General features: G+C 33.8%; 1 protein-coding gene across 1 annotated transcript; it reads left to right on the top strand.

Annotated features, from left to right (window-relative positions):
* Positions 1-8,967: 8,967 nt before the first annotated feature.
* LOC114266430 (plant UBX domain-containing protein 4) lies at positions 8,968-22,011 on the top strand. Its single transcript, XM_028207321.2, has 4 exons — positions 8,968-10,720; positions 18,744-19,035; positions 20,331-20,426; positions 21,464-22,011. The coding sequence occupies exons 1-4, from the start codon at positions 10,569-10,571 to the stop codon at positions 21,842-21,844; spliced, it is 921 nt and encodes a 306-aa protein (XP_028063122.2). The 5' UTR covers positions 8,968-10,568; the 3' UTR covers positions 21,845-22,011.
* Positions 22,012-25,986: the final 3,975 nt, after the last annotated feature.

Genomic DNA, 25,986 nt, shown 5'->3' with positions numbered 1-25,986 from the left:
CGAGAACCCGTATGATCTTGTAATTGGAGAGGAGGGCGGAAATGACGAGAGGGTCGTCATGAGGATAACAGATGCCTGTGCGGTCAGCGTCGGTAAAAGTGATAGGCTTGGTCCACTGCCTGGGGTGTTTGGAGGGTCGATCCAATGTGGCAATTTCATTGTCTGAGCCTTGCTTTATTTTCCTGAGTTCTGCCCGTTGAGCCAAGCAAGATGGTCCTCCGCACGCAAGCCCGCCAGAAATAACTCTGATTTCTCCAACAGGTGGGGCGGGATTACCTTGTGCCCGAGGTTGCTGTGGAGGGCGATCATGCCCTTGGTTAGGTTGGGCTGGCTGTCGGGAAGGGATGCGTCGGCGGTTTTTCTGATGGGCTCAGTCCTTTGCCTCTGCTGAGGACGGGTATCCGTGAACCGGCTAAAACGTCCCTGACGTATTAAGGTCTCGACCTGATCTTTGAGGTTAACACAGTCATCGGTATTATAGCCGTGGTCTTGGTGAAAACGGCAATATTTGGACTGGTCTTTCCAATTTGAGGGGGTTCGTGATGGTTGGGGCCATTTGAGGGGGTAAATCCCGCTGGATCTGATTGAGGACTTGTTCCATGGGGGAATTAAGGGGTGTGTACCGCTCGAACTGATCGGGCCGTCGGACTGGTGCCGACCGGTCGACTCGGGGAGATCGGTCGGTATAATGCGGTGTTTGGTTATTGTACTGGGTGTTTTTGGCTTCTGAGTCTTTTCGCTTTTCTTAGGAGGTCGGGTTTTTTGTTGTAGGGTCTTGGCGAGCGGCTAGGGAATCTTCTGCGTTCATGTATTTTTAGGCTTTGGAGAGTAGGACTGCCATGGAGGTCGGCGGGTTTTTTTAGAGGGAGAAAAGGAAATCAGATGACCGTAGGCCGGCCATGAAAGCCATAAGGATGACCTTGTCATCATTTTCCGCTACCTGCAAGGCTTTGGTATTGAAGCGGGTAACGAAATTGCGCAGCAACTCCCCCTCAGATTGACAGATATTGAGGAGTTGGGTTGTTGGGCGTCGCTGGCGTTGGGCCCCTATGAAATAGCTGAGGAATGAGTCACTGAAGTGCTGGAAAGTGGAGACGGAGTCTGCTGGAAGTTGACTAAACCAAAGTCGAGCTGACCCCTTGAGTGTTACGGGGAAAGCCCGACACATGATTTCGTCGGGGAATTCATGGAGGATCATGAGGGTTTTGTAGGTCTCCAAGTGATCGACTGGGTCTGTTGTACCGTCGAAAGAGTCGATGGTGGGTATTTTAAACTTAAGAGGGAGAGGTTTGTCTTTGATGGAGGCAACAAAAGGGGAGTTGGCTGTGGTAGATGGTTTATATTGTATATTCTACATGACCCCTTAGAGTTGGAGCTTCATGGCTCGGAGTTCTGCATCCCAGAGAGGGATGTTGTCACCACCGGAGGGCAGCGGGGGCTGGACGCTGCTGGCCTCTCCTTCAAGGATTGGTGTTGGGATCGATGGTTGTGGGCCCCGGGGTGGCAGGTTTATACCTGGGGAAGGGGGTTACAAGCCTTCCCAGTTGGGTGGATTAGGCTGCGGGATAGTATGGTTCGGGGCTCGTTCTTGGTGGGGGGAATATCTGGACGTGGTGGAGAGGCATAGGAAGGTTTCTTTGGAGTAGAGCATTTATCAGGGCTTGGTTTTGCTCGACCATGCGGTTAATGCTGTTGGTAAGTTAGATGAAACACTGTGGCGGGTTGTTTGGATTGGGAGGGTCGGCTTGGTGGTCGGCAGCGTTATGGTGAGAAGCCATGGATCTAGTCGTGACCATACACTTTGATGGGTAGCAAGAAAGGGTTGTTAGGACAGGGTTTCCAGCGACAGTGAGCACAAACGGCGCCAACTGATGTTACGGTTCTGAAGACGGGACGGGTCAAACTGATCCACGCTCCTCAAGCCTACGTCCGAATGACCAAGCCCACGGGGGAACCTGCACAAAAGTCCAACGGGGAACGGGGAGTCCCTCAGCGAACCCTCCGACAAGCAAGTTAGGAAGGGAAGTGAAGTGCAGAGATGGAATAGAGATAGAAAAGCTTAACCTTCTACATGTCTTCAACGTCTGCTTATATCCTTTGGTAATCATTACGTTGTCTCTTTCGACCTGTCACCTTGGCCGAAAGTCTATGCTGTAGCTTACCTTGTTCAGGGTGAAGGCGTGTTGTCCCGACAGAGAGGGGTTATCGCAATAAATGCTGTACAGGGGCCTCATTAATGGCGATGTGCAGTGGCAATAACTTTGCAGATCTTTGTCTGCTGATGTGGCTTGTCCTTTTCTTGTCACGTGTCTTGATGTCATTGGTTCTAATTGCTACATGGGGCTTTGGCGGTCCTGGGCTCCAGCATTTGAGATATGTGTTGGGCCCTAAATGGTGGGCTCTAATCTTTATGGGCTTACCTATGTCAGACTTGGGGGTTGGGAAAAGTTAATAAATGCTAAAGTTTTTTTTTAAAATAAAAAAATCAGGAAATTTAGATTGGGAGATTGGAACTCCCACAAGACTTGGGGTTAAAAACCCCCCTTTGCTTAATATATAGTATAGATTTGATTCTCTCTCATTTGATATCAAATTGATAAATAGATTAAAATTGACATTTAACACGTTTCACCAAATTTAAATTTAATGAAAGATGTAATGTAACAGAGTGGTGTTATTAGTACCTCATAAATTATTTTGGACTTTCTATTTCTTTGAGCTCTTACTTATAAATTTTGAAACCCTCAAAAAAATTCTCTCCCAAATAATACAAAAATTATCTTTATGAAAACATTTCATCCATTGAATGCACACCCCCGTACCTCAAAAAACCCCTCTTTTAAAAAATTCTAACAAAACCCACCAAGAAAAAGAAGAGCTAATGTAATTACTGTCTCTGCTGCCTCATCCACCATTGTCACAGTTAGTATGCTCTCTCTCTCTCTCTCTCTCTCTCTCTCTCTCTCTATCTATATATATATATATATACATAATTTCTTAGTTTTCTCATAATAATTTATTCTCTTGTAGGAAAGAAATTATAATAATTGGTTTTGTTCGTGAATATTATAAAATTGTGAGTTCAGTAGAGAACTACTCAGCAACACATGCAATGAAAGAATAACTTTTGAACCTGATAATGAATTTAGGCTACTTCCGATAATTTCTGCAAGTGTTAAATTTTAAGCTAATAAAAGCTACCAAAAGAAGACTTAATTGTATAGGAATTATTTTTAAAGCATCATAATATTAAGAGAATTGAAAACGTGTTTAGAACTTTAAAAAGTATCAAATAAATTTATTTTTAGTTTTACATTAAATTTAAATTTATGTCATATATTTAAAATTTAGACATGTTGCTTGAGTACACAATATTAACTTATTATGTAATTCATAATAAAATTAGTAGACATGATTTTAGCCATTATGTTAGTCATTGTTGAGAAAATTAGTGAAGTATATTTCTCTAATTTTGGATAGTAGGAGAGATCTAATATTTTTTATCAATTAAGGTTCCTCAATGAAATTTTTTTGTGATTATACCATAGAAATTTCAAAAACAATTCTGATTTCACAGAGAAATTTGTCGGGATGAAATTTTTCTGTAAAAATATTGAAAGACCTCAACTACTATAAAAATATCGTATATCACTTATCTTATAAAGTCTTAATATCAGAGACCTTAAAAAAAAATTCTCCTTCATTGTTTTTAATATTTCTATAAAAAAAATTCAAATTATTTTATATTTTTTATTGAATCGGGCATAATTTGCTTAAATTATGGCATTTAGATCATGTTTGTTTGGGTGGACATGAGTTTGGGATTGGACTAATAGTCCAACAAAATTATTAATCTGATGTTTGGTTAAACAATTGAAATACGGACTAATTATTTTAAACTTGACTATTAGTTAAGATAGGATACATAATCCAACGGATTCGTAGTCCTAGGACTATTAGTCATGGGAATGCTAATCCAGTCCGCCCAAACAAACATGACCTTAAGGTTAAGATATGATCCCATCTTTCATTTATTATTTATTGCTTATATGCAAGTTGGAGATGGGCTTGTATAAGATATTCATTAAAAGTATTCTGAGAATCTTCTCTAATGGACAAACTGTTTTTTATCTCAATATTAATTAATAAGAATAATGCTATATGCACAAATTAGTATATGAACTAGTGCATCAATTGATAATGTAACATAATTTGAAAGGTTTTTGATATTTATAATGTGATTAATGAGTAGGATCAATAATAATATCATAACTAGTGTAAGTACATTAGTTAGTACACTAATTGGTACATGTAACACCACCACCGAATTAATAAATATAAATACTAATTGAATCAATGTTATTGGCAATAAATTCATTTTTTTTTTTGTTGATATTTTTTGTTTTTTATTATACAATTGTATGAAGATATGTATTTTTTTTTTATCATTTTTAATGATGTGCTTTTAATTTTATTTAAATTTTATTATCTATCGTTTAACTTATAAAGAAAACTCATGAACCCACAATTTCTAATTTTGAGAAAATAAAAAATGTTTAGTTTAATTTTCATAATTGTTTTTTGAAAGAGTGAGAGAAAGAGAGAGATTACAACAATAACAAAAAAAATCTTAAAGTTTAACTTTTGTAACAAAATAAATTTTTATTTTTTAATTTTATTAATTAAAACTCTAATATTTTGATTTGTTTTCAAAAAATATTTTAGTCATTAAACTTAATACAGTTTTACATAAAATGCTGAAAATAATTTTTTTACTAAGTTTAATGGCTAAAATATCATTTTTGGGGGGTTAATTTTACGTAACAAAAATAGATAAATAATTTAGATTAAAACAAATCAAACCAATTGAGATTTAAACTGATAGCATTAAAAATTAGAAATTTATTTTGTTGTAAATGTCAAATTTTGAAATTTTTTTAGGACAAATTACACCAGTGGTCCCTCCATTTTTCCCTTGTGTCATTTTAGTCCCTCCACTTTTAATTGGCTCAATTTTGACTCTTAATTTTATTTTTTTTGTCATTTTTTTCTAATTGATAATGTCATTAGTGTTTTTAATAGAAAATAATCACGAAATTCGTTGAATTTAGTAAATTTATAATTTTAATCTAAAAAATATGACGCGTCACTTATATGCATATTTTTCATAAAAAAATGTTAAAAGTTATAATCAATTGGACTAAGTTAAAATAAAATCATAAATTTATGATTAAAATTGAGCTGATTGAAATTATAGGGATCAAAACGACACAAAGACTAAATTACAAAGAATACTCTCGCAATTTGCCCTTTTTTTTATAATTAAAAAAAGGATAAATTATAAATATACCCCCTGAAATTTCCTTAAAGTACAGATTGTCGCTGTAGTTTGAAATATTACAAATACCTCCTTGTTAGTATTTTTTATTTAACAGAATTAACTAAAAAAATGAAATTCATAATTAGTCTCCTATACGATAATAAAATTACTTAAATTATTAATTAAAACATATTTCTAATATCATTAAAAACTATTAATTAATTTGATTATTTATTAATAAAAGGGGCAATTTCTTATGAAATTAGAAACCTCATGGGGTGGAATGTAATTTCCAAAACCACATGGAGTGATTTGTATTTTAATCCAAACTCATGAGGTGTATTTGTAATTGAAGAAAGGTTGAGACCCCCTTTGAGGGTCACCCCCTTGACCCCCTTTAGTTTTGATTGGTCAACTTTTTTTTTTTTTTTCTTCTCACCTAATCCCCAACCTCCATATGTGTGAGGGGGTTGTGGGGTGAGTGTTTTAAGGGGGTCTAAATCAATGCGCGTACTACTAATTTGGTTAAAAAAAGAAAATATTTTTCATTTCCATAAGATTACATCTTTTTTGAGTAGAAATATTTAATGAAAAAGTAAAAAACAGTACTACTAATTTAATTTTATTATAAAACTAAAGAAAATAAAGAAGAAAGAGCCACAATGAAAAATAATATAAAGGATCACACATATAATATACAGTTTTTCTATATTTTCATTACCATGAAAACTCACTAAAACATTCACTATACACCACTATTCATCATACCATGTAGTTTACTACATGGTATACCATACTTCCCACATGGTAAAACTTTTTCCATATTTTCACTTTGGCCCAAAACTCATTATAATTCTAATTGCATCTTTTTTATGATTATCCAAATATTTCACAACACTCCCCATTGGATAGCCATATACTAAGAATATGCCTTGTTAAAACCTTATCAAAGAAAATCCAGTAGGAAAAAATCTTTGGTAAAAGAAAAAGAGTACAATATTTTTGAATGTGATTTGTTTAAATTGTCTCATTGAAACCTTGCTAAGGAAAACGGAGTGGGGAAAAAATTTAGAAGAAAGAAAAAAAGTACAATATTTGGTCTTCATGTCGACGCATCTCAATATTATGCACCAGATTCTTGAATGTTATAGTCGATAATGCTTTAGTAAATAAATTTGCCAGATTGTCACTTGAGCGTATTTATTGAACATCAAATATCATTGTTCTTCTGGAGCTCATGTATGTAAAATAATTTTGGCGAAATGTGTTTAGTCTTGTTACCTTTGATATAGCCTCCATTGATTTGTGTGATACACTCGGCATTGTCTTCATATAATATGGTTGAACTATTTTTTGTTGAAGACAATCAACATTTTTCTTGAATATAATGGAAATACATTCTCAACTTGCTTCATGAGTTGTAAGTATCTCGGAGTGATTTGAAAAAGTAGCAGTCAATATTTGTTTTACTAATCGCCAAGATATAGTAGTATGCCCATAGGTAAAAATATATATTGTTTGTGATTTGGCTTTACGTGGATTAGAAAGATATCCAACATTTACATATCCGATTAACCGCAGTTTGGATTTATTTGAGTAAAATAAACCCATATCAATTGTTTCACGAATATAACGTAATATTTGCTTTACTTCATTATAATGCCTTAAGATTGGTGCAGAACTATATCTTGCTAATAAATTGACAGTAAATGCAATATCCGGCCTGGTACAATTTGCAAGATACATAAGAGCACCAATTGCACTAAGATATGTTACTTCAAGACCAAATAATTATTCATTATCTTTTCGAGGTCCAAAAAGATCATTTTTCACATAAAGAGATCAAATAACCATCGGTGTACTCAAAGGATAAGCTTTATCCATATAAAATTTCAAAACTTTTTCGGTATATGTTGATTGATGAACTCACAATTTCTAATTTTGAGAAAACAAAAAAATGTTTAGATTAATTTTCATAATTGTTTTTCAAGAGAGAGAGAGAGCGAGAGAAATTACAACAAAAAAAAAAAAAAATTAAGATTTGACTTTTGTGATAAAAATAAATTCTGAATTTTTAATTTTATTAATTAAAACTCTAAAATTTTGATTTGTTTTCAAAAAGTATTTTAGTCATTAAACTCAATATAGTTGAATATAAAATGCTGAAAATAATTTTTTTTTATGTTTAATGGCTAAAATATCATTTTTTGGGGGTTAAGTTTACGTAATAAAAATAGGTTAATAATTTAAATTGAAAACAAATTAAAAAAAATTATGATTTAAATTGATAAAATTAAAATTTTATTTTGTCATAAATGTCAAATTTTGAAATTTTTTAAGGCAAATTACACCAGTAGTCCTTACAATTTGCCCATTGTGTCATTTTAGTCCCTCTATTTTTAATTGACTAAATTTTGACTCTTAATTAAAAGAGCATTGATAGAGACCCCCTCCAATCACCACCCCTAAAAACCCCCACACACGTGGCGGGTGGTGATTGGAGGAGAAGGAAAAAAAAAAGTAAAAGAAAAAGTAGCCAATAAAAAAAGAGAGGGGTCAAAGGGGGTGAGGGGAAATGGGGTCTTAAACATTTTTGTAATTAAAAATTGGAAAATGACTTGGACCCCTACAAAGGGGGCACCCCCACGACCCCCTCTCTTTCTGATTGGCCAGTTTTTCTTTTTTTTTTTTTTTTGTTTTTTCTTCTCCTCTAATCACCAGTCCCCATGTGTGTGTGGGGGTGGTGGGGGTGGTGATTGGAGGGGGTCTCAATCACTTTCCTTTAAAAAAATTTGTCACTTTAGTCTAATTGATAATGTCATTAGTAATTTTAATAGAAAATAATCACTGAATTAATTGAGTTTAGTAAATTTATAATTTTATTCTAAAAAATATGACACATGTCACTTATATGCATATTTTTTTATAAAAAAAATATTAAGAGTTATAATTAATTGGGCCAAATTAAAATAAAATCATAAATTTATGATCAAAATTAAACCAATTAAAATTATAGGGACCAAAATGATACAAAGACTAAACTACAAAGGGTACTCTCGCAATTTGCCTTTTTTTATTTATTTATAATTTTAAAAAAATACTACTAATTTGGTTAAAAAGACAAAATATTTTTCATCTCCATAAGATTACATCTTTTTTGGGTAGAAATATTTAATGGACAAGTAAAAATAATACTACTAATTTAATTTATTAATTTGTAAAAATAAATTCTTGAGAATATATAGCTAGGCATCACAATTCGCATCATCTATACTATTATATAAAGTAAGCCCTTAACAAAATTTCTTGAAACTTTTGGCATGTGGCATTTAGATAGGGACTTAATAAACCAATCATAACCAATCACTTCCACATTCCACTTTCCCACGTTTGTCTCCCAAACTACAATACAGTTTCAAAAAACAAAAGTTATGGATCTTCAACTTTTTAGAAAGAGAAAATGGGTCTCGACATTCTTGATTGGTAGAGCATTTAAAAAAAATAAATTCAAACAAATTAAAGATGCAGTTTCGAATTTTGAAACTCAAACTTACAAGTTCACTTTCCTTTTATTGTTTCACAAACTTCTTATTTTGTGTATTGATGGAATCTGTTATGTGGAAGTAAAATTTCAGGTTGTAAAAGATTTGCTGGGAATGTTTTTACGTAAGATAAGTATTCTAATACGTTGGTACTGATTCTAGATTTCCAAGTATTCCATGTACTTGAATTGCAATTTCTTATATATATATATATATATATTCTTTATTCTTCTTCCTATTCCATCTTTGATCTTTTAATATTAATAAATATTCTAATACTTTGGTACTGATTATGGATTTCCAAGTATTCCATGTATTTGAATTGCAATTTCCTTTTTATATATATATATATTCTATTATTTTTTGATCAATTGTGATGAAACAATTCTCCTTCTATGAACTCTTTATTTATTTGTTCCCAACTGGTGGATTAATGTAGAGTTATTTAATTGAAGTAATTTTATTTTTATTTTTTAAATTTTATAACCTAGGGTTATTTACTATTTCTTTTCACCCATTTTAAAATTAATAACCGAAAAGACATAGAATACCTATAAGATTATGTACGAGTAATAGAAAATTTTTAATTTGTTTGTTATAGCTGATAAGGTTCAATTTATTTGTTTATTTTTTGTATTTATTGATTAGCAGTTTATTTGTAGATAATAAAAAGATTCCAAAAATATTTAAATTAAAAAAAAGAGAAAGATATAGGATATCTTGAGATATTATGTACGTATATAATTTTAAATTTGGTTAAGCTAATAAAAAAAAAATTCTCGATAATAAGGAGGACATCAAAATATATTAAAATTAAAAATAAATATTTAATTTTTTTCATGATCATTATAACAAAAATATTTGGATTGTTCAAAAAAAAAAAAATTAAAAAATGAAACCTAAAAAAATAATTGAAGATAAATCAAAATTTTAAATTTATTTGTTATAGCTGATAAGATTTAATTTATTTGTTTATTTTTTATATTTATTGATTAGTAGTTTATTATTTGTAGATAATAATAAGATTCTAAAAAATATTAAATTAAAAAAAAAATAGATAAGATACCTTGAAAAATTATGTATGAATATAATTTTAAATTTAGTTAAACAAATAAAAAATACCAAAAGATATTAAAATTAAAAATAATTATCTAATTTTTTATGATCTTCTTTATCACTATTATTTAGATTGAATAATTAAAGAGAAACCCTTCAATGTGGTTGGCTTTAGTTTTTTGAATTAACTTATTTGAAGACTAAATTTTTTGTTTTTCGTATTTTTTAGTTTTTAGTAAATATTTTAAAATTTTAAGAATTTTTTAACTTTTTTAAATGTACTTGAATTAAATGTATCTAAAAAGAAATATTTTAAAAAATTAATAAATACACAAAAATATGAACTATATATTGAATTTTTATTTTTTTTATTTATATTTTTGGTATTTAGTGAAATTTTTTAATTTTTTTTTATAAAAATTATATTAAAAATTAAAAAAATTACTTAAAATATTAAAAACATTCAATAAAAATAAAAAAAATTTGAAAATTAGAAAATAAAATTTCTGAAAAGTGTTTTTACTCAAACCAAACAAAGTGATTATCCTTGTATTATAATTTTTTTCGAGTTGCACACCTCACCGGTAGTTGATAATATATTACCTTTCTCTACTAGTTGTTCTTGTTCTTGTTCTTGTACAGAGACGAAAATGGCCTCTCGCGACAAGAAACCTGCAAAGCCCTCAACGAGTCGAACCGGCGGTATCCGAACCCTCTCCGATCTGAACCGCCCCTCTTCCGCTCACGACTCTGACACCGACTCCGATGAAATTCAAGAGTACTACACCGGCGGCGAGAAGAGGTCTCTCTCTCTCTAACCCTAATTTTCAATTGCGAAATTTGTGCGATTTATTGTGCTTGTTTGGTTTCTGAGAAAATTTTTGAAACTTGAATCTGTTTTGTGCAGCCAGCTGATTTTGATTATATGCTGATTAGAATTTTTTTGGGAAAAAAAATTTGAACTTTGGGCTGTGCTTTTTTTTGAAGCTTTGCATTGGATCTGTTAATTACCATAGATTAGATAGCTGATTGAGTGTATCGAATGTTTCAGATGTTGAATTGTTTTTAGATTACTAGCTTGGTATTAAAGTCAGTTTCTTTTTCCTTTGCTTTAGAACACTGTGAGTTTTTTAGGGGAAAACCCTGTATAATGATTCAGATGTTGAATTGTTTGTAGCTTCGTATAAAGTCAGTTTCTTTTTCCTCTGTTTCAGTGTTCTTGTTTTGTTTTTTTTGTTTTTTTTTTTCAACCAAAAGGAGCAAGTATAAGTCAAAAAAAAAAAAAAAAAATCAATTTTTTTTTTTATCAAATTGTAATAGGACATGTGTGTAGAGGTTGTTTTAGTTTGTGAGCACTCATTATGCGGGTTTCTATTATGATTAGTATGAAGTGTTACAGATTTATGTGAATATAACTGCTCTTACATTACCTCAAATTTACTGATTCTCCACTTTCACTTCTGCCACCTTTTCCCATTCTCCCGATGTATAACCTTTTTTAATCTTTTCCCCTCAAATTCAAATTGAATTGTTTGAAAAAGGAAAAAAAAAAAAAAAAAAAAGGTCCTACATTATTGGATATTTGAGTGATTTGAATGCGATTATATAAAATCATTTGTTTTCTTGGAAATAAAAATATTGCCAGGTTTCAATTTGAGTGAAACTTCAAAATGGTGCTCTCTGTTACTTCATTTATTAGTATAGACTCCAATAGGGAAATTATGAGTGGTTTGTCCTACGACATTATGCACTTTTATGGAGGTCAAGATCTTCTCAAATTGAGCTAACTTTTTTAATTAGTCAAAATAGCGAGAAAAGGTCATGGACATGCACAACTTCAGGGAGGCAAGGTTGCACATAACAGAACCCCAAATTTAGGGTCTTTGTTTTTTTCTTTCTTGTGATGGATTGGACAACGAAAAATAATGCTTGGAATACTTGTTTTGGGTTCTGTGCCCTGTGTTGGAGATGAGATTGTGTTTGGGTCCTTGTTAGTTACGTTTGTGAGTGTATTTTTTTATGGGAGACGGTAGTAGTTCTTTCCTTAATTTATGCTATTGCCCATTCTTTTTTTGCTTAGTTATATGCTATGCATGCTGAAGGGAGTTGGAACTTGGATGGAGTATCATATGACCTTTGTTTCCAAGAACAGTAGCATGACTGATGAGTTTGCAACTTCTGTCTGTGCTAGATGTAAAAAATTAACTATGGACTTGTATGTTTGCAGTGGCATTAACTTCTACCTGAATTTAATGCCAACCGATGAGGTGACCAATAAATGCTGAAATAAGGTCCAGTGTTGAACTATGTTTGCAGTTCAAAGCACTGAATTGCTAATGGATCTTTTGGTGATTAATGTACTGAAATCAATGAACTAAGTTGTGTTGACTATTTTGAGTCAAAGCCTCAGAGAGATTGCATAGTTCCACTAAAAGAGTAGAATACTGAATTCAATGGTATGATGCTGGAATCCCCTGGCAAATCGGACCTTTCTTAAGTCTTACACAAATAAACTGAGTAGTTGTTTACTATTGTCTAGTAGTCTTCCTGGTGCAGCGGTTCTGTTAGATCTCTGTTATTGTTAATTTCCTGATGACAATTGTAGGTCCACACAAAATAGATGGTATATATCTCAAATGAGTCCCTTTTATCCTGCAGTTTAATGTTTCTAATATTTAGTTTGAGATCATGATGAAGGAGAACAAAAATATAACCACTAGTTAGTGCCTAGTGGAAACATTACCGGGGGTAAAAGTTCTGCTATGTTTGCCGAGGACTTAGTACTTTGTTTCTGCATTGTTACTTGAAACCAGCACTAGCTGGTTGAAGTTCGGTGATCAGTGCATGCCAAATAAAGCCTATGGTTTGAGGAAAAGAACTGAAAAAATCATATGCTAAAATTAATGAGAAAATAACATTGCACTGAAGATGCTAGTGTAGCATGATAAGCAAACTGAGTAATGGCCAATTGTTATTGCATATCAATCCCTTCAGTCAATTATATTCATGTGTCTGACACTTCTCTGTTAACCCTTTTCTAGGGGGGACAGGTTCATATATTTGTAATTGTTCTGTTGGTTGAATCATTATATTCTTAATTTAATACATGTTGAAACTTGTCTTTTATTCATCATGGCTCTTTTCAGCAATGATCTCTGTGTGTGTGATATGTAGAAAAGTTACTTTGATTTGGAATCCAATTCAAGCTTTCCAAGCACGATGAAAGATCTTGGGTAGGGAGAGAGAGAGAGAGAGAGATGTTGATCGGTCACAAAACACTAATTCAGTAAAACAGTGGATTGTCCAGGTATCGTACCATGAGGACTTTGGGCTGAGTTATATCAATTCGATTGGTAATTACTAATTTAATTTGAAGAAGAGAGGATGATTGATTTTTACTAGTGAGAATTTAAATTAAACTAAAGTAATTGCGCAAATAAAGAGAGTTATTCGCATATGGAGGGAGACTTAGAATTTCGAATGCACTGCTAATCTCATATCATATAATTAAAATACCCAACTCTAGTGAATCAATGACTTGGATAATAATAATGTATCGTGACTTCAAGTCCTAATATCATCGTTAATAAGATGAGTATATTCAAAACGTAGGCACAAACCATCTTCGGTCAGCACTAATCATCTGCACTAAACTAAGGTTGCAGCACGACTCGTCTCTCCTAAGCATGACTCATCTTACGGTTTGTATATACAAGAAAGTAAAATAGTTGTATGTTCATGCATTGTGAATCACAGAAATCGAATACATAATTGAATAAAAAGTCTAAAAACAATCATACAACGATTATCCAATTCTAAAGAAAAACTAGAATTAAAATATAAAATTACATGATAATTAGAGTTTTATCACAATCCTAAGAAGAAAGCTTAACCGCACATGGAGAGGTTGAACACTTCGAAGGTTGAAAAGAAAGCCATGTATTGATAATTGTTCTTCTTCTCTAGCTTCTAGTTGTCTTCTCTAGGGTTTCAGATCCCAAAACAAGTGTCCAAAACTTCTTTTTATCACCTCTAGTCAATTCTGAGTCAAAAACGCGCACAAGCAAAACGGGGCAAATCCGCTCGTGCGGTTTAAATATGCTGCTCATGCGGATCATCTCAGAGGCAAAACTTTATTTAGGGAAATCCGCTCGTGCGGATTGTGAATTCCGCTCGAGCGGATCTACTCAGTCGCGGATTTTCACTCTTTTTGCCTTTTTTTGTGATCTTTTCGTCTCCGGAGTGATATTAATCTGATGAGGAAGAAAAATACTTTATTGTATCAAATATCATAAACTAAAAGACTAAAAATATAAGTTAGGGAGCCTCAAAGTGTAACATTTTTGCTCAGATCTGGTGTTATTTCTTTTTCTTCTTCTTCTTCTTCTTCTTCTTACAAAAGAGGCTATAGTAATTCTTCCAAATGTCAAAAAAAGATTTGTGGTACTTTGTAAATGCTAAATTTGCAGTTTGACTCGCATTGTTTGGAAGGTGGTTGTGCTATGCCTTTGTTTGAATCATGTAGTTCTTGTGCACTAGCTGTAGTTACAACTTACATTTATAAAAGATTATGTGGATATGTAGTTCTAGTGGTGCCATTTATTGGGGTCTTACCTGGTGAACTCCACACCTTGTTAACTCTTGAGCCTGTCATTGTTTTACTTGTTTTTGTAACTATGGTTTCCATTTCTCTGGTTGTTTTGAGAGGTTATCCTCTACTGTTTGTTCTCTTTGACATTTTCTACTAATAATATTTGCTAAAGAAAGGGACTAAAAATTGAATAGCTGAAAATCATGTCAAAAGAAAAATACTTATGGTCTAGAGTAGGGTGGCAAAATTGTTTTCCTGGCCTCGAGTTATCTGAAAATATAAATTTTGAATGAAATGCTGCTTGTGAAGTGTGGGATTCTCCAGCCTGACAGTAATATGGGTTCTGTTAAAATTCACCTACTACACACCTACCACTACCACCTACTACACACTCACCTACTTCACCTACTCTCCACCTACTCCTCACCTACTACACACTCACCTATTCTCTTCCCACATCCTCTCTTCTATATATAGGAATCATTGTAATATATCAAAATATCAATCAATAATATCAATCATCAATACATATTTCATTCTCTCTATTTTTCCATACATCAAATTTAACATGGTATCAGAGCAGGTTTAGAACTTAATATTTTCGCTTCACCGGCGGGCGGCAACCTCACCTTAGCCGTCCGCCGGACCTCAACCTATTCCGCTTATTTTCTACACATACCTTGATGCTGGCTTGGTCCGAGCCTTCTGCACGGGCCGCAAGTTCCGGACCCAACTCGACTTCCCCGATCCTCCTCGGTCTTCTCCTCTTAGGGCTTCAACCTCTCCGACAACCCGTGGACCGCGTTGGTACCTCTGGACCTGAGTACACGTTCGTGCTTGTATTCGGTGTTGACAAAGGTTATGTGAAAGCCTCTGTAGTGGAGTAGCTTTGCTAGTTTTATCATTGGGTTCACATGGCCTTGTGCTGGAAATGGTATACACACTGCAGACCCACGGCTTTTTTTTTTTTTTTTTTTCTCTCTCTTCATTTTCAATTGCAAATTTGCTTTGCCTAATTCACTATACACAACAAAAATAACAATGGCGGCAATGAAGATGAAGCTTTTGTTGCTGTTGGCATGATGTTGTTGGCCGTGTCAGCTGTCCAAAATGTGGCTGCAGCAGAGGCCCCTGCACCTACCCCTACCGCGGACGCCACCGCCTTTGTACCCGCAGCTTTTGCTTCTCTCACCGCCCACTTTTTGAATATAATATAACCCACTCTCTATCTGATGTTTGTCCTCCACAATGGACAACCACCCACATGCCTTCTCTCTCTCATCTTTCCCCTTTTCAACCCACCATTCTTTTTTTTAATCACCCCACTCTCTCTCCTCACTTTGCATCCACCGCCCAAAATTTTTTTTTTATTCTAAAGCTTACTTGGTGCACTCCTTGTTCCTCCCACTTTCTTTATTTTATATATATATATATATATATATATATATCTTTTTATTATATATTAAATAAAAAACAAAAACAAAAAAAAAAAAAAACCAAAAAACAAAAAAACAAAAAAAACATCATCTCTCCTCCGTTTGATTTCAAACTCCATTATTTTTATTTATTTTCTCCAAACCACTTTCCTTATTTCCCCCATCTTTCATTTTTTGATTTCAAATATATTTTTATTATTTCTTTTCTTTATTTTTCTTTCACATTATTTTTAATCTTTTTCCAATTCCATTCATCCCATATAGCTTTGCACACCAACCATATTTTATTCATCTCCGGGCTCAACCCCGATCACAATTTTACACCAAAAAAAAAAAAAAAAAAAAACGACCACACAAAACGAAACAAACCAAACAACCACATCCACAGGCGGGATTTTTCTTCTATACTCTGCCGCCGGTCTCTTCTTCTTACCTCCGTCCTGGGCGGCCCTTGACGGTGTTGCCTCCGTGTTTCCCACTCCACTGGGCACGATCACTCCACCCTGCTCCTCCACTACAGCATATGGCGGCCCTCCAAATCGGAACATCACGGTGGCCTTCCGCTTCAGCTCCTTATTTTCCGCCTTTAGCACACTTATCTCTGCTCGCGCATCCTTATACATGCGTTGGAGCAGAGCCAGTTGGGCGTTTAACTGTTGCACCTCATTTGTCCTACTCTGCAGCCGGTGCGACAGGTTTGTGACCGCTGTCATGGTCTCCACACATGACTTCAAAGTATACTGATTGGCCTCAATATCAGTTTGCACTGCCATTTTTTGCTCCACCGACTGCATCGGAAAGTTCAACGGAGCAAAACCAGAGGCGTTTGGTTGAGGTTCACTGGCCACCGCACCAGTTATCTCTCTTGTTGACTCGTTGAGGTCTGGAAAGAGAGTGAGCATACCACGGGACGAAGAGGCCATATTCTGGGTAGCTGAACGGGAAGAAGAGGCCATTTTCTGGGCAACCGAGTATTACAGAGTGTTTCAAGATTTGCAGCTCTTAGAGACAATCTCTCAGAAAACGAATATCTCTCTCAGAAAATGAAGAGTTTTTTCAGAAGTTTTTTCACGAAGTTTTTTTGTCTTCGCTTCTGTCTCAAGCACAGCCTCCGCCTCAGTTTATAAAGACCCTGACGAAGAGGCAGACACGCGCATCATGCGCCGCTCGGCGCTCGACGACAACATGGGCGCGCCTTTTGATGGCCCGTCTTTTGATGGCACGCCTTTTTGATGGCACGCCTTTTTATGGATTGGGCACGCCTTTTGATGGCATGCATTTTTTGACCGATTGGGCACACCTTTTGAGGGTGCAACTTTTTAGGGGTCCGACAAGACTCTGTAAACTGTCTTGACATTGATTCCGGTTAGCTCCTTCATGGGTCCGACAAGACTCCGTAAACTGTCCCGACATTGATTCCGGTTAGCTCCTTCATGGGTCCGACAAGACTCTGTAAACTGTCCCGACATTGATTCCGGTTAGTTTCTACAAGGGTCCAGCAAGACTCTGTAAACTGTCACAACATTGTCTGCTACAACGGTCCGACATGACCCCATAAACTGTCTTCTACATCAGTCTGACACCGCCATCCAGTGTCCTCTACACCGTTATGACACCACCATACAGTGTCCTCTACAACGTTATGACACCCCCATACAGTGTCCTCTACAACGTTATGACACCACCATCCAGTGTCTTCATCAATGGTCTGACACGACCATACGGTGTCTCCTATCCTCTTTTATTTTTATGTATTTTCTTGTTTTGTTACTCTCTCCAAACTCAAGTTGGTTAGTTCCTATCCCCCTTGAGTTTGCGGGGGCTGTTAAAATTCACCTACTACACACCTACCACTACCACCTACTACACACTCACCTACTTCACCTACTCTCCACCTACTCCTCACCTACTCCATCTACACACTCACCTATTCTCTTCCCACATCCTCTCTTCTATATATAGGAATCATTGTAATATATCAAAATATCAATCAATAATATCAATCATCAATACATATTTCATTCTCTCTATTTTTCCATACATCAAATTTAACAGGTTCTCACCTCCCCCCCCCAACCAATCAACCCAGTTAAGAACCTCACAAAATTCAATTACTGTGTTTGATGTTTGGGTTGGGATTAGTGCTTTACCCTCTCTATCACATAGCCCAATTTTCTTGAATTTTTATAGTCTTTTTAATGATTATTATCACATATGCTTGACATTACTAAATATTATTGTTCAAGATCAATGTATTTAGTATCATTAGTGAGATAATAGTACAAGGTAGCTTCTATTTCCATTGCTACAGTCCTAAAGTACTTTTACGACGTAACTTTTGTGTATTTTATAGGGCTTAATATTGCTTTAAAAATTACAAAATAACTCAACTATTGGCAAAGAAGATTGAGTTTGACGAGTAAATTACTTTCTTTGTTTAAATCAAATTTTGAATTTTGTAAAAGCCTTTGAATAGGCATTTTTTTATGCTTAGTTAGTTTTTATCCTTTTGTACACAAGTTGCACCCCTTTGGTGCCTCTTTTATCAAAATAAAAAATGTTTGAAGTCATTCTTTTGTGGATTGCATTGTAGTTTGTATTGAACTGTTTGTTTGCTTTTAGCCAAAAAGCCTCAATTCAATAACTACACACAAAAAAAGCTTTTGAAATTATTTGTACATGATTTCACAATAGCTTTTATAGTTCAATGTACATCTTTGAAAGTGACCTTATTGCTGGAAATTCATGTTACCTTTTTAAGGTTATGGTGGCTGATATAGTTGTCACAATATTGGCAGTGGTATGCTTGTGCAAGATCCCTCAAAGGGTAATGACGTGGATGCAATTTTCAATCAAGCCAGGCAGTTGGGAGCTGTAGAAGGACCCCTTGAGAACTCTCGTCCGTCTTCAAGCTCAAGAAGCTTTACTGGAACTGGAAGATTACTTTCAGGAGAAACAATACCGTCTGCTCCTGTGCCTCAGCAGCCTGAGGCAGTCATTCACAACATTGTTTTCTGGAGAAACGGTTTTACTGTAAATGATGGCCCTTTGAGGAGGTTGGATGATCCTGAAAATGCACCTTTCATGGAGGTAAGAGCAATAGGGGCCTATTATAGTAGTATTAGCTATTAATTATCTCCAAATTATACAAGTTCACCACTCTTAAGCATTATAACAAATGTTAAGTGGTTGGCCCTCTACATTTTTAAAATATTTAAGTGCCTGCCACTGTACCTATGAAACATGGGGTCAAACTATAGAATTTAAAAATAATAATAATAATAATAATAATAATAATAATAATAATAATAAATTGAATAAAATATACAAAATTGAATTTCTCATAATTGGTGTTGATTACAATCCCTAGTCTGCAGAAAAGAGAAGATAGCAGATTAAGAGTCAGCAAGTTACTTAATCACATTCATTGAGGAATACATTGTCAATTCCATCATAGATGCTTTTAATGATAAGGAGTGTCAATAACAAATCAAAATGCCTCACTTGAGTGGATAAATTGTCTTACAATTACTTTGTTTTGTAACTCAACACATATAGAAGATTACTTGCTTATTTATGTATGTTTTCATTTTATTTTCATCTTTTACGCCAACAAAAATTGATGTTGTAGTTTATACTTATTAAAAAAAAATGTTTTTGTAGTATCTATTTGCTCCTATGTTAGAATCTTGGGTCTGTAAACAATACCCCCCCCCCCCCCCCAAACACACACACACACCAAACTTGCCATGTGAGAGGTGGAATGATGTTTATCTAGTCCTTATGCATGGGCAATTGTTTGGTACAATCATAGTACACCATTATGTAATACTTCAGATCAAATCTTGCACTATGTTTCCTCCTTTTGATCATTTTTCTGTCTTAATTTCTTTCTGGCCCCTTAAATTACTGTGATAAATTTGGTGCAGAGACAGTCTCAGTAAGCATGTCGAACCACTGAATTTACCTAATCCAATGATTGTGTCTTTGGTTTGAATCCTACTCTTGAAAATATGTGGTTGTGGATGGATTATCTATCTCTATTACTCCCTCTGCCCCAAAATATTAGTCTCTTATTCCATTTTTCACTGTCCCAAAATATTGCCTTTTCAAAAATCATGGACTAAAATAACATGAATTTTCTATTTTGCCCTTCTTTTAAATTCATTGACATTAATATTTTTTAAGTGATAGTTTTGGAAAGTTAATATTTTTGAACCATAATAATTGTACTATCAAAAAAAGTTGGATTTCCCAAAAGGGACTAATATTTTGGGACAGAGGGAGTATTATTTCCTGCTTTTTTTCCCGCATTGTTTGATTGGCCCTTTGTGATGTTATTATTGATGGGTTTCTGTTAATGATTTTGTGACATCTCAATGCAGAGCATTACAAAGTCCGAGTGTCCAAAAGAGCTTGAGCCTGCGGATAGAAGATCCTCAGTTCACGTTAATCTTATAAGAAGGGATGAGAACTGTCCTGTGAGTCCCCGTTCCTAATACAACTTTTTTTTAATTGGGATATAAGTTTCTGACTTGTTATATTCTCATCTCCAAGATCATGTGCAATGTTATAATATGTTTTCCAATTAGTTGCATTGCAAACGAACCAATGGATCCCAAGAAACTACTTACGCAGCCTTTTCTTGTTAATAATTGTTTGCTATGAAAAAGGAGTGGTAAATGCATACTAACTCCTTCCTGCTATGAAGCACAAACACCTCTCCAAAGGTCACGTATTAGTGTCCAACACATGCTAGACACGGACATGCTCCGAACATGTTGAGGACACATTGGGGACATGTTGAGTGCACGTGGTGACTTTTTCTTTAACTGCAGTAGTAGCATACCCAAGGTTGATGAATTTGATCAGAATAAATATTTAGCATAGAATAGGGCTACAAACGAGCCGAGCTCGAGCTTGGCTCGATAAAGAACTGGGCTCGGGCTTGAGCTCGGCTCGATAAATGTTTTTAAATATTATTTAAATAAAAAATATTATTTATATTATTTAATATATAAATAATGTATTTATAATATTATTTATATATTTATATATTGTTTAATATATAAATAATATATTTATCACATAATTTAAATAAAGATAAACGAGCTGAGTTTAACGAGCCGAACTTATGAAAGCTTGAGCTCAGCTCGTTCACTAAACGAGCCTAATATTCGAGCTCGAGCTTGTCTCATTTATTAAACAAACTGAGCCAAGCCGAGCCGAACCGAGCTTATTCGTGAACAGTTTGGTTCATTCGTAGCCTTAGCATAAAATAAATATATAATATTATAAAATATGATATATGATATATGATAAATATATAAAATTACATGTTTTGTGTTATGCATTTTTTTGAAAACTTGCATGTCCACGGTTTGTATCTATGCCCTTTTTCGTACTTCTTAGCCTTCCTATGTGGCCTTCCACAGCTCTTGGCCATTCTTATGATCATTTCAAGGGTATAAACTCTACCCATAACAACTTTACTTTTTCTTTTTCAATTTTCTTGCAGGAACCCGAGCAGCATCATAATCCATTTCAGGGTGTGGGAAGAACTTTGGGTGGCGGCAGCACAACTCAGCCGGCTCCCGAGCCAACCGCTGACGCGTCTCTCAATACTGCTCCAACCCCTTCTGCGGGCCTAGTTGTGGATGAAAACATGCCGTCAACCTCAATTCAACTCAGGTTGGCTGATGGAACACGCATGATTGCACACTTCAACTACCACCATACCGTAGCCGATATCCGTTACTTCATCGATGCATCTAGGCCTGGTGGTAGCAGGACTTATCAGCTGCAGACAGTCGGATTCCCTCCCAAGCCACTCACCGATCCATCCCAGACGGTTGAGAAAGCTGGTCTTGCTAATTCAGTAGTTATCCAAAAGTTTTGAGTCGGCTCACAAAAGTCCGTGCTAATTTAAACCAAATCTTTCGCTTTGAAGAATCTTAATATGGGTTTAGAAGCACAACATCTATACTTCTGAGACCTTGCAGATCAAACTCTTTGTGATACTTTGAAATTGTTTATAAGAAACACCATGGATAATTTCTCTGAGTATGTGCTGTCTGTTTTGGCAAATGATTTGATCATTGTTTGTGTTATATTCCTTCCCACTGTGATTTCTAATTTTCCCATACTACAGCTATATGATGCCTCCTTTTTTTCTCAATTAATTTCGACTATGGATTGCCAAAATATGAGTGGCATATAGATGCCAGAAACCCAGAGTTGGCAGTGAAAATTGTGCCCTTTTATTTTGCAGCCACTATAATATTCTTATTTTCTTTTCTTTTTGGCTAGATAAAATGATTTCAGTCCCAATTGAGAACGCGAGAGCATAGTAACAAGGAGTTGCCGCTTTGATCTATTTCAACTCCGTGGTCGATTCCTAGTAGGTTACGGATAGTGATAAACACTCCTGAGAAACAAACCATAATGTATTTGAAGTTAGAAGTAGTGCATTAATGTTGGGATGAGGTATGTTTTTTCTGAATAACGAGTTTTTTTATTTGGAAGTTTGTGTGTGAATGATTTTTGGTCGAATAGTATAAATGGTGTGTTGATATTTTTTGTGGTGTGCGAATAGAACTATTAATATTCTCACTATGCTTGACATGAGAATTAGATTGCTCGACAAATTCTGTAGTGTAGTATTGTGAACATTCTTATTTGTCAATGATTTTCTGTTATGAACATTCTGTGTGTGTTGGTGTTTTTTGCAGGTTATATGGGTTTTGTTTCCTTTGGTCAAGTGAAGATGGGTTGTCCATTTTATATTATTTTTTTGCTTCAAAATGTTTTAGAAGTTTTTCAAGCTCTTCTATACAGATGGGTAATGCTATTTTGTCTCCCATCTCTTGTTTCCAATTTTCAGCTTTCTTATATGCTAATGAATGATGTTCTTATTGCCGCCCCATCCCCCCCCCCAAAAAAAAAAAAAAAAGTTTTAATATTTGAAACAATAAAATAATAACAAAACACTGATTCTGAATTATTGCTCAGACAAAGGATACAGACAAGGCCATATGTCCTGTTATGGGGTAGTACCTCTCTCTGCCTCTTACAAACAAAAAACAGTTGTGACATTTGAGAGATTTCATTCAATGATAGAACAATCAACAATAACTGAGACACCCTCACTACCTAAAAGGGTATATATATATCACTACACCTTTTAATTGAATTGTATATATGTATGTATCACTATCAATTCTATATTCTCAATCTCTTATATGTTGACCTATCAAATTATTCCTCACTTACAATCCTTATTCTCTTTCAAAAGTTATTTCTTTTTAAGTGGAGGAACCAAGGTCTTGTTTGTTTGTCAGATGAAGTTGGATGTTATTATTAGTACAATGAAATTGAATAAGTGAATTACTAGTGCAATAATATTAAGTTAGATATGTAAAATATTGTGTTTGTTTGTGGAGTTAATTGATTGGTATTAAATATTTGAAATTACATAAAAATTCTCATTATGTAAAAAAGGACTTCGTTGATTTTGTAAAATGAGGGACAAAATAGTCTTGTCACTTCCAATTCTATGAGATAGAAATTGAATTACTAGTCTAGTCACCAAAGGGTATTTCTAATCTCATTAGACTAATGATTCTTATGGAGCCCACGAAAATAATAATTCAATCCCATGAACTATGGAGGAAAACAAACAGGGCCCAAAATGCATCCACGCTCCATTTCTCCTATACTGTAATCCAAATTGTTGGCCCATTTGGTTGTCTTTTCCTTTTTGTTTTTCTTGTTTTCATTATCAAAAATAATAAAAGCTACAAAAACACCCATTATTTTTATGTATGTTTAAATTTTTATGTAATTAAAAAAAAAAAAGGGGGAAAGTAAAAAATAATGCTAAGAAAAGTATGTGCAATTCCTCGTGCCATTGGAAGAAAGTTCTTATGAGAAAAGAAATATCAATGTCAATCTATCAACCTCACCAAGCTACCAAATTGGCTATCACAGTCTGACTAGTTTTACATGTTGCTCAAGCTCATGTCATAACATACTTTGATCTATGCCATCAACCAAAAACAACCAAATTTTACACTATTCTTACATTCATAAAGAATCTCAGAAAACCTAATGTTGATCATGAGTCATGACAACACATCAAATCACAAAGTTTTAGTATGTAAGACAAAGTTGAATTCGGATTCGCTTTACGACCATTTTGTTATATAAATAAATCAAATTTAAATATATTTTAAAACTTATTAAGTTCACAAATTAAAATTGAATAACCTATAATATTTGATTTGAAAGCTATTAAGAAATGAGTTCAATATCGTATATCAGCCTATCTGGTTATCTAATATTTTCCTTCACTTGCAACCCTATCTTGTACATGAAGGTATAAACATTCATATATAAAGACAAGAAAAAAATAGAAGAAATATAAATAATGCAAAGAGACCAAATATAAACAAATATAAGCGGAGAGAGTTAAACTCAAAAACTCTCCCAAACTGAATTATGATATTATGTAAGATCACTAACTATCCAAAAAATTATAATTGTTAGGAAATGGGCCCAATATATGAATTAAATTTTCTGCAATAATCTTCTTACAATAATCTTTCAATATGCAAAGATGATGATTGTGTTTTGAGCTTAAACTATTTTTTTGAACCACGATTAATTGTGTTTTAGACTTAAATTATCCATTTAAACTAACATTGCATGATTATATAGAGTGATTATTCACTACAAAGAATTAAGGTTTTAAATACTAATATTTAGGGATAAAATTATTTTTTAGTGACCAAATATTTTTGTTGTGAAAAATGCCGTAATTATATTTTTAGCAACAAAAATTGTATATTACTGATGAATTATTATCCTTTTGGGACTAAATTTTTTATCTCAACAAATAAATTATTTTGAGACCAAATTATTTTGTTCTTAAAAGTCTATTTATTAGTGACACTTTCAACATTTTATTGCTCAAAGCCTTATTTTTGACTTTTCGAGACGACCTTTTAGCGATTAACCTCACGACGATAGAAATTGATCCCTAAATGTCTTTTGCAACAAAATTTTCACTTTTAGAGACCAAATCTCTAAAACTCTTATATGTTGTAGTGATTGTAGAGAATCATTGTCTATAACCATAATGTATATGAAGCTATTCAACAAAACGAACGATGAAAAAACCAAACTATATAAACTTGGTTCTTTATGAGTTCCTCTTTTGAGATCGATTTGAAAATTAAACTTCAACACATTTTAAAAGTTCGTTAAATTTTTAAACTAACCTTAAATAATTTATTACTCAACTCATTTCAATTTGACTATACTCGTTTAGAGTATTTTCCTTTCCCTTTAACACTACAATTCTCATAATACTACTACACATTCAAATTTTTTATTTTGACTTTTATTAAAAAAAAATAATTTATAATTTAAATATATTCTATATATAATCAAATTTACAATAGATCAATTCAATTCTCATCACACAATGATACTATAATTCTCACTGTGTGGTTTGATTACTCAGCATTGGAAGGGAACGGAGTGGTTTGGTTGGAGAAGAAGACTGAGGACAACAGCATCTACTCCTTGGAATAGTTGAAAACCATTAATAGTGGCATGGATTAGACAAGGAATACAAAGCAAGATGTTGTCGGCCAAAGGAACAAAAAATTAGTGTAACCATCCAAAAGATTTTTTTTTTCTTTTTTTCTCTTGAGGTCTAGGGTTTGGTCCATGAAGGGTCCCTCATTAGTCATTCCTCATGTGCAACCCACAAATCAGTCACACCTCCCTACTTAACCCAACTTTATACGCTGTGCCACAATATCAATCTCAATGGGTATCAAGGAGTCATATCAATAAAAATAAAATAAAATAATTAATAATAATATCTATATGCATAATATTTTTAATTAATAAGATTGTTTAAAGGAGAATGGATGATTTTGTCTTTCACCCAAACGATCGAGTTATATTGATTGCATTTATCCATAATTATTATTCATTTTGGTTTGAAAATACTACATACTATTACATGAA

Source organism: Camellia sinensis, chromosome 9 (assembly GCF_055761805.1).
Source record: "Camellia sinensis isolate YWXY chromosome 9, ASM5576180v1, whole genome shotgun sequence".
Taxonomy (NCBI): domain Eukaryota; kingdom Viridiplantae; phylum Streptophyta; class Magnoliopsida; order Ericales; family Theaceae; genus Camellia; species Camellia sinensis.
The sequence above is the reverse complement of the archived record's forward strand: the minus strand, read 5'-3'. Positions and strand labels throughout refer to the sequence as shown.